The sequence below is a fragment of the Rhipicephalus sanguineus genome, chromosome 3, assembly GCF_013339695.2.
Source record: "Rhipicephalus sanguineus isolate Rsan-2018 chromosome 3, BIME_Rsan_1.4, whole genome shotgun sequence".
NCBI lineage: Eukaryota > Metazoa > Arthropoda > Arachnida > Ixodida > Ixodidae > Rhipicephalus > Rhipicephalus sanguineus.
The window spans coordinates 71,629,921-71,646,063 of NC_051178.1; the positions used below are offsets into that span (position 1 = coordinate 71,629,921).

General features: G+C 49.6%; 1 protein-coding gene across 1 annotated transcript; it reads left to right on the forward strand.

Moving 5' to 3' along the window:
• Positions 1-967: 967 nt before the first annotated feature.
• On the forward strand, positions 968-6,787 carry LOC119385564 (cholesterol transporter ABCA5). The gene is made up of 3 exons (XM_037652979.2): positions 968-1,262; positions 5,073-5,283; positions 6,534-6,787. Exons 1-3 carry the CDS (start codon positions 1,116-1,118, stop codon positions 6,785-6,787), a joined length of 612 nt encoding a protein of 203 aa, XP_037508907.2. The 5' UTR covers positions 968-1,115.
• Positions 6,788-16,143: the final 9,356 nt, after the last annotated feature.

Sequence of the window (16,143 nt, forward strand, 5' to 3'; positions counted from 1 at the left end):
TATGATTGAGGTACGCCTTGGTGGAGGGTTCCTGCAATTTCGATTATATGGCGTTCTTTAACGTGCACTGACATTACAATGTGTAGACGGACTAGCATTTCGCCTACATCGAAACCCCATCGCCGCGGCCAGGATCGAACCCGCGATCCTCGAGTCAGGAGATGTACCGTAACCACTATACCACCGCAGCGGACCATCCCAGTCATTCGTTGCCGCGATGTGTCCGACTGTATGTGGCAGGCATCCCGTCGAACACTGCTGTCGTAAAAAGGTACCTCTAGGGGCTGTGACGACATAGGTGAAATGTAGTTTTAATATATGAACGTTCAGAGCGCATCAATGACCACTGCAACGGGGCTGTTACGGCTGCTTTAATCTAAAGCAAAATGCTACTTTGTTATGGAGGCATTTGCTCCCAACCTAGCTTCTCCAGGTGCTGGAACCCGTAACAATAATTCACAAAGAATAGTCCTGTGTATGTAAACGAAACAATATGTATAAGTTGCAATACTTACAGTGTATGTCCTAGGCGCTCTTGTCAAGTGCAGAGCTAGTAATGATTGCGAGTCTTTGTGCCATGGTAAAAATTTAACCACTGCCAGGCACGCTACGCATTAATTGCTTATGTTGATAAAGTGGTTGAACAAACGATTTGAAATTCCACCATTACAGAATAGCAGTATCAGTCTGTGCCTAAATAATATTGTGAAGTGTAGTGTCAGTCTTATCTGCAGTTCTCGGTAAAATAGTTGAGCTCAATCTACTGGAGCTCGCTGTCATCGAACACATCTGGAGGTACAACTACGCGGGCGAATATTGAAAACGAGGTGAAGATTCGTAGTAATATGGATGCTTCGAATTAACAATATTTGTCGAATTGTGAATGTCGCAGGCGCTGCAGTTTCTTCAAAGGGACATGTCGTCGTTAGCACTATGTCGTCAGAATGAGCAAGCGTTAGTTCCTTTGACCAAATGTTGGTTACATAGAAATCTCTTTTCGGCTACAATAGATATAAGGATTTTAATAGGACTCTACTCATTTATCCTCCTTTATAGCTTGTAATTTTCCTAGAAGACGTCACTAATGTTCATTTTCACGGCCGCAGATCCGTGGAATGACCGACAAAGAGACCTTGGAGTCCCTGCAGATCCTCGTGATGTCATTCCAGATGCAGGAGTACAAGGAGAGGCTCGTTAAGCGCCTCAACACCGGCCAGAAGCGGAAGCTGCAGCTAGCCATTGCCCTGATCGGTGATCCCAAGGTATACCATAACAATGGTGGCCGCTACCATAATAATGGGCCCGCAACGCGTTTTGCTGGCTAGTGCTCGAGGTTTGCAAAGTTTGAGTAAAATCGAGCTCTACGTGACGCAAGCAATGAATGCTGTAGCAGCAAATTGGAATGCGATACGAGGTAATGCTAGGAGCTAACTTCTTTTGCATCCAACTTGACGTAACTCAACAAAGCCCTGGCGTTAGGAACGCCCCCACTGCAGTGAGCGAAACGGCCTTTGTACTGTCCATCACATCAACGGAAACAGCGGTGAGAACACAGGGCGTACAAAGGTACGAGCCCTATGCTGATCCCTGTCAAGATACTGCGTAAAACACCGTGCCCGGCTCGCAATCCTTGCTGGAGCCACGCAGCCCCCTCCGGAACACCGATGGGGCTTCCGCGCTACGGATGACGGCTGGTGCGTTTCCTCGATGCCTTTCCGCTTGAGCCGAGATCGTCGACGGCCCTCGCATGCTTTCATTAGCACGGAAAACTTACAACGAACGCGGTGATTTTATCGTCCCTGCACTTGATATGGAACCTCACATCGACCGTCGACACCGACGGCGGCGGCGGCGGCGGCAACAATGCGCCTGGAGTTTCCATATAATTGCTGTGGAAATAATTGCACCTCATGATTTCCAGTGTAATGCACAATTTCACTCTAGAGCTTTCGTTAATAGGCAAGTAAATAGTTTAAGCAATTATTTTCTACATGGATGTGAAATGTACTAACAATTAACCAGGTCGCGTGAGGGGATGCCTAATAAAACAGCGTCGATCGCACCGTCATATATTTTTGCGTGCTTGTGGAATTAGCTTGCTCCGAGTTAGCTGGGACAATGTATCCTCGAAAAAGCAAGAGATCAGGGCACTAACTATACTAGAAGCATTTGCAATGTTTGTGCAGCGGGTTACTGGGTAATCCGAGAGCAAGTTAGCAGCTTACAAGGACAATAAGGTTGAGAGCTGGGCTAGTTGGTGACTGATCATTATGCCTATATGGTTAGGTAGCGCACTTTCGACGGGGACAAAAGAAACAGTAGCGAGTGTCGTGTCCTTTCTGTTTCTTTTGTCCCCGTCGAAAGTGCGCTACCTAACCATATAGGCATAATGAAATAGAACAGTTAATCACATCAACAGATGCACACGGCATAGGCATCTCCTCCGGCCCAGAGAAGATGCGTGCCGTATGCAGCTGTTGGTGTGAACTGCTGCTGTTTTGATCCCCATTCATAATAGCCAACTGCACGTAGGCACATGGGTTTACCATTTACTCAGGGAGGTTGGGGGAATGAGGGGCGGCTGAAGCCGGAATAATTGAGCATTGAGTGAGGCATACGACATCAACCCGGCCTCCGCCATGTTCACTACAACATCCACAATCACGATGGAAAAAAGAATTATGGCTCCAATCTACGCTGCGAAGGTGGTTCGACAGCGAATGTATATCGAACACCATACATGCTGATGGGGAGGTGTGTTTTATCATTACTTTAGAGTAATGGTAGTGATAATCGCTTTGCGATCGCTGTGGTAGTCCGTGATTGGTTCCGCGGCCATTTTCAGCAAGGCGAATTTGTTCCTTTCGTCGAGCATTGCATTCACGCTGTTCTTCTGGTGTCTTTAATTTCCGTGATCTAGCGATGGCAGTCTCAGAATGAACTGAATGAGTTGCTAGGCGGGTCTCCATTTATATAGGAAAGCGGGAAACACACGCGGGGAGAAGGAAGGGCCGTTTGGCGTCATTCGAAGCCCTCGTGTGAAGTGCAAAGCAGCTGCAACCTAATCTCTACCCGGATCGCGTGGAAGGGTGTTCCCATTGTTCACAGGCACCTTATGATCCAGCATGCGGTATTGATGCTTGTTTTGTGGTTTTATTTATTGAAACGAACACTGAGCTCTATGCTGTATTTCTGATTGCAAAGAAAGATATGCCGTTTGCCTTCAATTGTTAAAGGGCCCATAAAGTTCCCAGAGGTCGAAATTTAGTTGTGGCGTTGCAGTTGTGCACGAGTCTACAGCGAACGCGTTCGTCGTCTCGTCTGTCCACCTCTTTGAATGCCCTTCCTCAGCGTCTGAGGTTAAAGCGCAAGGAGCGTGCGCATCTGCTAGCAGAGGAGCACGCGAGCGCAAGTGTCTGTTCTTGTATTAGCGGCCTGTCGTTTCTGCCCACAGAGCCGAAACCGCTGCGGGGTAGAGGTATATACAATAAAACTTTGACTTGGGCGAGTTGGTACATACTCGGATATATGCAGCGCGACTTGGACGAAGACAGGAGACACATGAAACACAGACGAGCGCCGACTTACAACTGAGTTTATTTGCACTTCGACAGGCCTTTTTGTATGCACCAACCCAGTCTGTATCAACCATCACACAGAAGCAGATAAACGACGTTAAAACGATAAAGTACTTAATGATGCTGTAAGCAAAAAAATTATCACATGCCTATAGCAAGACGAAAAGCCACCGTTTATGCGCACCTATATCACACAAGCGAACTAATTTTTTTTTCGATGACAAGACAGCGCAAAGAATTACAAATTCTAGAAAACGCGCCAACAAAAACCAAGCCGAACACACGCACAGCGTGAAATATCTAACTTGTCCTGGTGACGAGTGAAGTAGGCATCTAAAAGAACAATGACCAACAACCACGGAAAAGCATGAGAGGATGAAACACTCAATGACAACCTAGAGATCAGAAATCGGCGTCAGGTAGTGAAACCAACAGACTGCTTGCGCTCTTACCGAAAAAAAAACGAGCAATACAAAACCAAAAGCAGACAAAATCAATGCAATTAACTGTGAACGGATCAAGATAATTCAAATACAACCCGGCGCCGGGGTGACAACCACGCACTGTGAAAAACGAATTATTAACCTCATTTGTGTCATGGATAACAAGTGTAAAGATGAACAAATGACCAACAAAACACGGAAAAGCAGGTGAGGGCGAAAGGACACGTCACACAAAACCATCTAAAAAGTCAACCTCAGCGTCTGTTAATGTGACTGAAGGCGTGCTTACACATTGATCGGCAGCTTTCCTAATAAAAAACGCTTCAACAAGTTCTCGTTCTGTCCTGTCTTTGACTCTTTTCAGAAACTTTGTACTGTTGAAATTTGGTGTGCAGCCGCAACGCTTGCAGTGCTCAGCTAGAAAGCCACCAGCGTTATTGCGTACATTAAGGCTGTGCTCTTTTGCTCGCTCATTAAAACATCTGCCCGTTTGCCCTATGTACCGGCGGCCACAGCTGAGGGGAATGTCGTAAACGACATTTGCGACACATTCTGTGAACCTGTTTTTGTGCTTAGTCGTGCACTGGGGTAACCCTTGCCGATTGATCATGCTGCACAATTTCGACAACTTACAAGGGGCTGAGAATACTATCTGAACATCGTGTTTTGATGCCAATTTTTTTGCTTACAGCATCATTAAGTACTTTATCGTTTTAACGTCGTTTATCTGCTTCTGTGTGATGGTTGATACAGGCTGGGTTGGTGCATACAAAAAGGCCTGTCGAAGTGCAAATAAACTCAGTTGTAAGTCGGCGCTCGTCTGTGTTTTATGTGTCTCCTGTCTTCGTCCAAGTCGCGCTGCATATATCCGAGTATGTACCATACAGTACCATACAGCTTCGTTACAAAACATTCCATAACAATGTTAGAATATGGCAATGGATGATGGAGAAATTCTCAATGAGGACGTACTTCAATCTGGTCTAGTCGCTCGCTTCGTATACACCAGGGAACATGTAAGTATGCATGATGTCCCTGTCGGGCACTGCAGATGCTGCTCTTAGACGAGCCGACCGTGGGCTGTGACACAGAAGCGCGGAACGCGTTGTGGCACGCCATTCTGAAGAACCGCGGCCAGCGTGGCATACTGTTGGCCACCAACTCCATCGAGGAGGCCGACATCCTCGGCGACCGTTCTGCGATCATCTCCTCGGGGAGCGTGCGGTGCTGCGGCTCTTCCATCTTCCTGCGAAGGAAGTACGGTGAGTCTATGGGTATCCTTGCACGAGCAGCTAAGCAGTTTCACAGCAACCAGAAAGAACCTCAGAAAGGCACAAAAGGGTATTGCGCCGCAGCATATCAGCCCCTGAAAAAGCGCAGGGAGATATGATTACTGGTATTCCCCTTTCAATATCGGTTGGCGAAATCCGAGATCAAAAGCTCACATTGAACATCGCCCTCAATAGCCTTGTTACATCAGGGAGGAGCCCCTATTTCCGTTGTCTTGCATGCGTAATCATACCATAACATGAGTGTTTAATACTGCTATAGGCCTATAACACGCGTTGTATGATAATCATGGTACACAACGTATCGGTACGTATGTGTTCGCCTATTTCCTTGGACCATTACTGTAGCGACCCCGACTGGTAAAATAGAATAGCATCGGCACATTTCCCTCTTTGATAGGGATCCATTAAATTAGATTGCAGGTGTGTCTTTACAATAGTCTTGGTGACATCCACGATTCCCAGACATATGATGGCCACACGATATACTTACGTAGATATATTCTTGACTCGACAGCTTTCATGTGGTTTTCGACCTAAAAAAATCTGCTTCGCACTAGTGGTGCCAAACCTGAAGGAAGAGGGGAGCTGGGTGGCCTTCCTTGTTTCTCTTTACTTCTTTCTTCTCTCTGTTTCTTGTATCTATTTTTTTATCTGTGTCTTTCTATTTCCTTCTCTTTCGCGCTCTTTCTATCTTTATTTCTCTTTCTTCCTTTTTCTCTCTCTCTTTCCTTCTCTGTTTTCTCCTTCTCTTTCTTTCTATCTCTCTCCTTCACGTGTATGACGTGCTTCACTTCGCCGAGCAGAGTTTTCGTTTAACGCTCGCACCTGCAGCTGTACTCGTTAGCGGGGCTTGCCCGATTCCTGTGGCGCATACCCACCTGTGGAGTTTTCCACGACGGAGCACAAGTTACCGATAGCTTACAAAACTTCGCTGCTAAAGAAAAACGTTTCACTTCGACGACACGTACACCTCTAAGCGGCTGTAGTTTTTGGATATATCGTTCTTGTGTGTGCGTGGCGGTGGCTGATCAGGACTGATCCTACGTGTTGTGCCCGGATGTTTCAAATAGGAACTGGCGTTCTAAAAGTGTTTTCCTTAATCTTCATACGAGGAGTCTGTGCGAGTGGTGACGCGGAACACGCGCCTGCTTCACAGCGGTGTTATACGCTGTGTACTACATATCAAGAACCGGTGACGCGGGATGTGTGTGCTTTCGCAGGAATCGGCTACCGACTGCACATGACGACGACCGAAATGCCGAACGTGAAGCACATCATCGGATTCCTCAAGACCGTGGTCGAGGGCGCCGAGGTGTTCCTGCGCCGGCGCGGTTTCCTTGTCTTCTCCCTCGGCAACCCGGAACACACAAAACTCGTCCAGCTGCTCAAGGCGATCGAGGCAAACAAGCGCAATCTCGGCATCTTCACCATGGGCCTGGCCGCTACCTCGCTTGAAGACGTCTTACTGAAGTAAGAAACACGCGGCCACCTTTCGCAAGTTGTCCTCACGTCAAACTGACAAACAGGAAAGCCTCCGTCACTCTTACACATCTACTAAGCTGGCACAGCCACTTCTAGCACTAAACGCTCCAAATATCACGCAAGCGTGTCATGCCAGGCATGACGCATAACGAAGTCGGCAGTTGGATGAATTGGTGATTAAATACCATAACGCGTTTTAAAGCGACAGACGGAATAGGACAACTCCCAGAATACACAAACAAGACAATCACTACAGTTGTCTTTTGTTCTTTTTTTTTTCTTCGCTTTGTCCCGTTCCTTTCGCTGGTTTACACGCACGCACACACAAATGTTATGATTATCTGATGTACCTTTCTATGACGCCGAGAAAGCGCTGCCATTTGTCGGCCAATCACGATTGACCACGTGTTACCTCGCCTGCGCCATTTGTCGATCGTCCGCGTGTTGTGTTATTGAAGGCCGCAGACACAAAGTAATTGGTGGCACTTGGCAAGAACTTAGTTGTTTCGCGTTTCTCTGTAACGCAGTGCGAGCATGCCTGGCGGCCGCCGCGAAGCATAAGCTTAATAGTCCTTACGAGATCTGTGCGAAACTCTTGGCTGGCGTCTGAAACCACGAGAAATCGTCTCCTGTAATCGAGGAAAGTGCAGGCTCCGATAATCAATTTTCCGCTCCCTGCATACATTTGAGTGCAGGACACACAGGTCACACATAAGGGTTTACTCCGGTCACTGTTGAATACGCAACGAGACGTAGCGCTGTTGGTGTAATCAAAGCCAAATGTCATTAAGCACTGCTCATGTCAAACCTCACATCTGCAGAAGAAAACACTGGAAGGCTGATATAACCAGGTCGGCTAAACAGTAATACGCCTTTCGAATACAATTCATAGGGGCCCTGCAACACCTTGTACAGAAGCCTTGAAGATGCCTAGTTAAGGATCCCACGCCAAACAGTGAAGCATGCAGCCATTCGCAATTAGATATAAAAAAAGCGCAAAATTGCTAACCCTATCCTTCGCATCACCGTCACTAACAACGAAGGGAGCGAGATCTACAACGCAAGAAGCCCGTTCGAGAGGTATCATGAGGACATATGACCAAGCTAATTAAGCCAACTCATGCTAAGACCGAGCTAATTAAGCCACACCTTGCTGAGGCCATGCTAATGAAGCCGTGTGAAGCTAAGATCGAGCTATTTAATAGAATGCTAATTAGCATAACTAGTACGACGCTAATTACGGGCGCGCTAATTAAAACCAAGCTCATTAGAACATCACTCACCAAGGCCATGCGAATTAGGATTATGCTAATTAGCTCCATACTGACACATTGCTAATTACACTTGAGTAATTATAGTCGTGTTGACTAAAACACTACCACATTAGACAGAACTATTCAATATCACGTTGATCAAGACCTAGCTAATTAGTACAATCAAATTTTCACCGTGCACACGACGTACCACTCACAGCCTGCCATGAAGCAAGCGCCCCTGGTGGCATTTGCGGCGAGAAATGTTACCATTTACTTGTTTGTGGAGACATTGTTTCTATCGATTCGTTAATGCAGAAAAATCTTCAGACGTGTACTGTAGGTAGCATTAACCTGTCCATATATTTATCTGTAATATTCGAGAGAAGCGAAACGAGCTGCACGAGAGCGTTCCGTGTGCGCCCTTGTTGTCTTTGAGAGTGGAAATTTCCATGCTGCAGGTGGAACGAAAGAACTTGCCTGAATGAAGACAAATGCCCACGAACACGCCTCTGGGAGGAGCGATGTTCAGATGGCAAAAAGATAGCTCGACAATCACGCTGACGTCGCTGCACTGCTGAATGTTGACTGAGCGTCGGCGCTGATGCGTTCGCACGCTGTGTTTCCTTGAAAACCGCCGCAAACGCGCTTGTGATGCCATGCTCGCTCTTGTAGCCTTTTTAACAACGCTGCTATCGCGTGCTACGCACTGTCTTCCTATCATTACCGCTGTAGTGCGAGCTCGGAGCAAACTGATGTGCCCGAGAAGCTTGGGCCATCCTGCATAGCACCCCAGCACTTGTCAATCAACCGCGAGATGTGTGTCGCCGGAGGAATAGCCGAGCTTCATGGAGAGAAAGCAACAGTGGTGCTCACGAATTTCAGCAATGAGTCCTAGCACGTGAACAAAGGCAAGCCGGTCTGCTACATCGAAGAAATTGTGTAAGCCACTAATGCGTTCACCCTCGCCGATTCTTCCGAGCCTACTCCGACGAACCAAGCTCCCCAGCCAGCTTTCAACGTCAATCCGTCCCTTCCGAAGCATAAGCAAGAACAGCTCAAAACACTGCTCCTGCAATACCAGGACTGCTTTTCATGGTCGTCAAGAATTCAGCAGACCCCAGTGGCAAAACACCGCACCATAACAGAGGAAAGTGCCGGGCCACTCCCCCAGATCCCGTACAGAGTTTCGACGCGAGAACGTGAGGCCATAAAGAAAGAAGTCGATGAAATGCCACGTGACGACATCATTCAGCCTTCGAAGAGTCCGTGGGCGTCACCTGTGGTGTTAGTGAAGAAGAAGGACGGCACCCTTCGTTTCTGCGTCGATTATCGCCGCCTACACAAAATCATGAAGAAGGACGTCTACCCTCTCCCACGCATAGACGACACCCTTGATCGACTTTACAACGCGAGGTACTTTTCTTCGATGGACCTCAAGACCGGTTACTGGCAAATCGAAGTCGACGACAGGGAGCGGGAGAAGACCGCCTTTATAACACCAGATGGCCTCTTAGAGTTCAAGGTCATGCATGCCCTTTAGTCTTTGCTCAGCACCTATGACGTTAAAGCGTGTTATGGACACCGTGTTGGCAGGATTGAAGTGGCAGAGGTGCCTCGTGCACTTGGATGACGTTGTCATCTTTGCCTCAAACTTTGACGAACGGCTACGGCTCCTTGAAGCTGTACTTGAAGCAATCAAGACCTCCGGGCTCAGCCTAAAGCCAGAAAAGTGCCGCTTCGCGTACGACAAACTCTTGTTCTTGGGCGAAGTCATTAGCAAGTATGGAGTTCGCCCGGACTCGCGGAAAACAGCTCCTATCGCTGCCTTCCCGCCGCCCACCGACAAGAAGGTCGTACGCCGATTTTAGGGCTTGTGCGCCTATTACGGACGTTTCGTCAAGGAATTTTCCCGGATCGCCGAGCCACTGACGCAACTCACGAAGACCAACGTCGAATTCAGGTTGGAAACGGCCCAAGTTCAAGCATTTCAAGAATTGAAACGACGCCTGCAGACGCCTCCGATACTTGCGCATATCGACGAATACGCCGATACGGAAATCCACACCGACGCAAGCAGCGTAGGCCTCGGCGCCGTTCCTTGTGAAATTGAATGACGGACTGGAAAGGGTTATCAGTTATGCTAGCCGGTCGGCTATTTAAAGCAGAAACCATCTATTCCACAACAGAAAAGGAGTGCCTTGCCACTATCTGGGCTACATCCAAGTTTCGCGCCTTCCTGTACGGCAGGTCCTTCAATGTTGTGAGCGTCCACCGCGCCTTGTGTTGGCTAGCTACCTTGAAGGACCCTTTCAGGTCGCCTCGCACGGTGGAGCCTAACACTTCAAGAATTCGACATTACCGTCGTTTAAAAGTCGGGAAGAAAACACTCTGAGGCCGACTGCCTGTTTCGTGCCTCCGTGGACCCGCCGCCTAAGACGACCAGGATGATGACTGCTTCTTGGGAACCATAAGTGCCGACGACTTCGCTGAACGGCAGCGATCCGACCCGGAACTCAGAGGCCTATGGAATACCTCGAGGGCAAGACCGCCGTGGTTCCTAAAGCATAATAGCGCGCGATAAGATGATTTCGCAAGGCGTTATTATTGCATCATTGTTTTACAGAGTTCAGAATAATTTCGCCAATACGCTTCACAAACTATACTTGCCTGTGAGAAATTTGTAAATTGTTGATCGCACGGACGTTTTAGCGCTGAGCCTGTATACATCCGCGGCGTTCTTGCTTCTTCGCTGACCAGACTCGCGAGTGCGGCTCGTGGTCGTCACTTATCATCTTTCTTGCTCCTATGTCGTGTTCCTATACCGCTGCTTTTTACAGGGGATACCAACGCAGCTCCGAAAAAACTATTGCGCTGCAAGTGTTGCAATCGTAGACGCGCATGGATGTGTTTTTCTGTGTGGAAGCCGTTGGAGTGACCATCGTTAGGATTTCTTGCGAAGAAATGGACGCCTAAGCTTGCGTGCAAGCTTTTCCTCTCAACCTCCGTTGTGAATAGCGGCACGGATGGACGTGGTCGCTTCAAGGGGTACTGACACCTTTTTTCGAAGCCGAGTTTACTTTGCCGTACAAATCTCCTGTATGCAGAAACGGCTCTGAGCAAGCGTGAAGCCCAGCAAATGCTGATAACATATCTTATTTCGATATTAAAGTCAATTTTTCTATGGCGCACCCACTGACATCGACGCTAGCTTGACGTCAGGCTACAGTATAAATTCTGGTGACTTCACGCACCAGTCTGGCTAGTTGTGATGACGTTAGGTACGAAAACTTCCAAGGTGGCCGCTTGTACGTCACCAACAGAGCCACGGTGCTGAGCGGCCGTAGAAACGTCACTATATATTGTGCGAGCACGTGACGAGAAGCTCATACCGTGTTGTGACGTCAAGGTACAGTAGGAACCGAAACTAGCTTTTAAAAACATACTGTAATTACTTTTTCAGGGCGCACTCGCGCTTAGCACTACCTTTTCTAGCCTCTTAAGGGCTTGATCTTTCATTTGACGCAAAAAAAAACAACTGAAAATATTCGTGTCAGTACCCCTTTAAGTTGAGATTAAGCTTCTCTAGATTTACTGGCGCTGTAAACTACAAGCCTGTGCTGAATTTAAGGTCTCTATCAGTTTCACTGCCTTCGTATTCGAAATACATGAAAATTGTAAAAGCGTAGTGCGTTGCACGTTTTATGAGTATGGCTGCATAATAATCGTACTTACGTTATGACGCCACCGCATTCTAAATATTTTGTGACTCCAACAAATTTTCCTTTTTTATTTTTTTTTGCACGCTTGGGTGGTCTTGTTTAAGCGGAAACAAACGCTACACCAGCTAAATTATGGCCTTCGTGCTATTATCGTTTTCGTAAGAAATGTAAATATTGTTACGTGAATGATGACTCGGTAGACTGTAGTCCGTAGACTATCTACACGATATATTTACAGGGGTGGTTGCAGCGCTGACCGGTTCAGCCATGAGCCCGAGCAGAGAGAGATCTTCCTTCTCTTCGTCCGACGCACACGCGCATGGTTCAAGGGGCTGGCAGTATGCATGTAGCATAATCCCCGGCGGCAGAAGCGCCGTCTCGGCGCGTCAGATATCAACGTCACTGGGAGAGTGGTAGGGCTTCAAGCGTGCGACATGTACGATATCGCTGGCCGGTGTGGAAGATGAAGGCGACGAGGCGACAGGAGCGATTTCATAAGTTACCGGGGTAACCGCACGAAGGACTCTGTATGGACCTGTGTATCGAGACATCAGTTTTTCCGACATCCCAACGTGACGGGTGGGCGACCACAGCAGGACCAAGGAACCGGGCGAGAAGTGCACGTCTCGGTGTCTGCGATCGTACAACCGCCGTTGGTTTTCTTGAGAAGTCAAAAGGCGAGTGCGGGCGGTTTCACGTGCATGGGCAGCCCTGGTGATAGCGTCAAGGGCATATTCACTGGTCGGTACTGCGGGAAACGGGATGATGGTGTCCAGGGGCAACGTGGGTTGTCGGCCGAACAACAGAAAAAAATGGAGAGTAACCGGCAGTGTCGTGGCGCGAAGAATTGTACGGAAATGTCACGTATGGCAAAGCAAGGTCCCAGTCGGAGTGGTCGGAGGAAACATACTTCGCAAGCATGTCTGCAAGTGTTCGATTGAGACGCTCCGTGAGGCCATTTGTCTGCGGATGGTAGGACGTAGTAAGCTTGTGCCTCGTTTCACATGACCGCAGAATGTCGGCTATGACCTTCGACAGAAATGTGCGGCCACGGTTTGTAAGCAGCTGGCGTGGAGCTCCATGTTGCAAAATCACGTCGTGTAGGAGGAAGTCGGCGACATCGGTGGCGCAGCTTGTTGGAAGAGCTCGTGTGATGGCGTAGCGCGTGGCGTAGTCTGTGGCCACAACTATCCACCTGGTGCCAGAGGAAGACACGGGAAACGGGCCAAGTAGGTCTAAGCCAACGCGAAAGAACGGTTCTGACGAAATGTCAAGGGGTTGAAGGCACCCGGCGGGAAGCGTCGATGGTGTTTTGCGGCGCTGGTATTTCTCACACGCCGCAACGTATTTTCTGACGGAGCGTGCAAGCCCTGGCCAAAAGAAGCGTCGGCGGATCCGGTCGTAAGTGCGTGATACACCAAGGTGACCGGCCGTCGGAAGGTCATGAAGTTCGTGAAGGACAGCCGAGCGGAGGTGTTTCGGAATAACAAGCAGCAGGGCTGGTCCATCTGGGTGAAACTGTGGCGGTAGAGTGCACCATCTTGGAGGACGAATGAGCGATGGGACCGGTCTGTAGACGATGATTCTAGGCGTTCGATGATAGTACGCAAGGACGCATCACGGCGTTGCTCGTCGCCGATGTTTGTTAGTAAGGAAAGTGAAAGGACCCAAGCGTCGGCGTCGGTGTCAGGGATGGTGCTCGATTCATAGACCGGGTAGCGAGACAGCCAGGGCATTCACGCAAGAGCAAGGCATTCACGCTCTGTAATGGAATAGTTGCGCTCGGCAGCTGTAAGTAGGCGGCTGGCGTAGGCGATAACGCGGTTGCGTCCCTGTTGTCGTTGGGCTAGGACGGCTCCGATCCCGTGACCACTAGCATCGGTTCGGACCTCCGTCGCAGCGGATGGATCAAAGTGGGCCAATATAGGCGGCGTTGACAAAAGTGTGACGAGGCGAGAAAAAGCGGCGGTTTGAGCGGGACCCCACGAAAAAGGCACGTCTTTCTTCAGAATTTCAGTGAGTGGTCGAGCGATTGTTGTAAAATCTTCCACGAACCTTCTGAAGTAGGAACAGAGTCCCACAAAACTCCGGACGTCTTTGGCTGATTGGGGTACAGGAAAACTCGTGACTGCACGAATTTTCTCTTGGTCCGGCTGCACACCTGAAGCATCGACGAGGTGGCCCAAGACTAATCTGCCGGCGACCGAAGTGGCACTTCGACGAATTCAATTGGAGGCCAGCTTTGCGGAAGACGTCAAGAATAGCTGCCAAACGCCGAAGGTGGGTTTCAAATGTAGGCGAATATACAAGGACATCGTCGAGGTAACAAAGGCAGGTTGTCCATTTGAATGCTTGTAGCAGAGAGTCCATCATACGCTTGAACGTGGCTGGGGCGTTGCACAGACCGAACGGCATAACCTTGAAGTGGTAGAGGCCATCGGGAGTTACAAACGCAGTCTTTTCTTGGTCTTTCTCGTCCATAGCAATCTGCCAGTAGCCAGAGCGTAGGCCTATTGAAGAAATGTAGCGCGCGCCGTGTACGCAATCAAGAGCGTCGTCAATTCGGGGCAAAGGGTAAACGTCCTTTTTCGTAATTCGATTCAGATGGCGGTAATCAACGCAGAAGCGCCACGTGTCGTCTTTCTTTTTAACCAGCACGACGGGAGACGCCCAAGGACTCGATGAGGGTTCAATAATGCTTCTGGCTAGCATCTTGTTCACTTCTTGTTGAATGACCGTGCGCTCTGCGGCAGACACCCGATATGGTCGGCGGTGAATGGGAAGAGAATCACCGGTGTTTATGCGGTGCTTTACAAGAGAAGTCTGGCCTAGTAGATTATCGACGTCAAAGATGTCGCGATAAGAATCCAAAAGGCGGCTTAGAGCGGCTGATTGCTCAGGTTCGAGGTCCGGGGCGATCATGTGACGTAATTTCATGTCGAGGCGTGTGGTATCCGGCGGGCGACAAGGAACATCTGAGCACACGTCGGCAGCGAAAATGGTGACGTGGTCATCTGATAAGGATCGGAGCGTGTCGACTGAGATGCCTTGGGGTAGCACTTGCTTCGTGAAGCCGAAATTTACAACAGGGAGATGTATCCGGTTAGCGGCTACGGTGACAACGCAGTGTGGTATAGTGATGTCGCGCGCCAGAAGGACATCAGCAATAGGCGTGACGACGTAGTCCCCGTCAAGCACCGGTGAAGACGTTGCCAATTCGACGAATGTTAGGGCTTTAGGCGGCATGGGAATAAATTCTGTGGTACAAAGGCTGTTCTGGAGTTTGGGGCTAGTATCGGGCAGAAGAGGAAGTTCCAAGCAAAGAGTACCGGCAGAACAGTCAATCAGGGCAGAATGTGTCGAGAGGAAGTCCAACCCTAAGATGAGGTCGTGAGGGCAGCTGGTGAGCACGGTAAAGAGCACGGGAACGTGGCGGCCGGCAATGCTTATTCGAGTGGTGCACATTCCTGTGACGGCAACAGTACCGCCATCGGCGACGCGTCCGGCTTTAGTTGTAGCAGGCGTGAGTACTTTCTTAAGTCGACGGCAGAGATGCGCACTGATGATAGACACCTGAGCTCCAGTATCAATTAACGCTGTCATAGAAATACCATCCACTTGCAGATCAATTAAGTTCGTGTTCGTAGGGAGCGTCAACGGAGGATTTGGTTCAGACGAAAATAATGCAGCACTACCTCCAGGAGCTGCACGACCTAGTTTTCCGTCCGGGACGAGACGTAGTTCGGCGGCGAGGAATAGCGGCGTGGTTGAGGCGACGGGGAACGACGGCGTTGGGGCGACGGTGACCGAGCAGTAAGGCGGCTGTTGGGTGCGTCAGAGGCAGCGTACGTACGGCTGGGCGAATACCGGTGAGGAGCAGCGTATGGGCGAGAAGGCGACGAGAATTGGCCCCAATAAGGCGGCGTCCAGGTGGTGCGGCAGTGACGGGAGACGTGACCCACCCGGTGGCAGCGGAAGCAGATGGGTTTGCCGTCGGGAGTTCTCCATTCCGATGGGTTGCGGGATCTTGGAGGAAAATAGGAGTCGTTGCGGGGTGCACTCGTTGGCGTCGGTCGGTATTCGGGTCGAGAGACGGAGCAGGCGACAGGGAAACCGAGAATGGCAATTTCTTGCCGCACGACGGCCTGAATAACAGAGACCGTGGGGGGTGCTTGGGCAGCGGCTTGGTCAAAGGGAGGTGTGTGGAAGGGCGCTGGACTTGCCGCTTCAAGCTCCCGTCGAACGATGCGCGTCACATTCTCCTCAAAGGGTGGTGTGGCGCCGAGATCGGAGCTCGTTGAGGTGACAGCCGTGTTCGGTAGCCGAGCGAATTGAGGCAGTACGTGGCGGCTTTTGGCCCTTTCGAAGCGGCG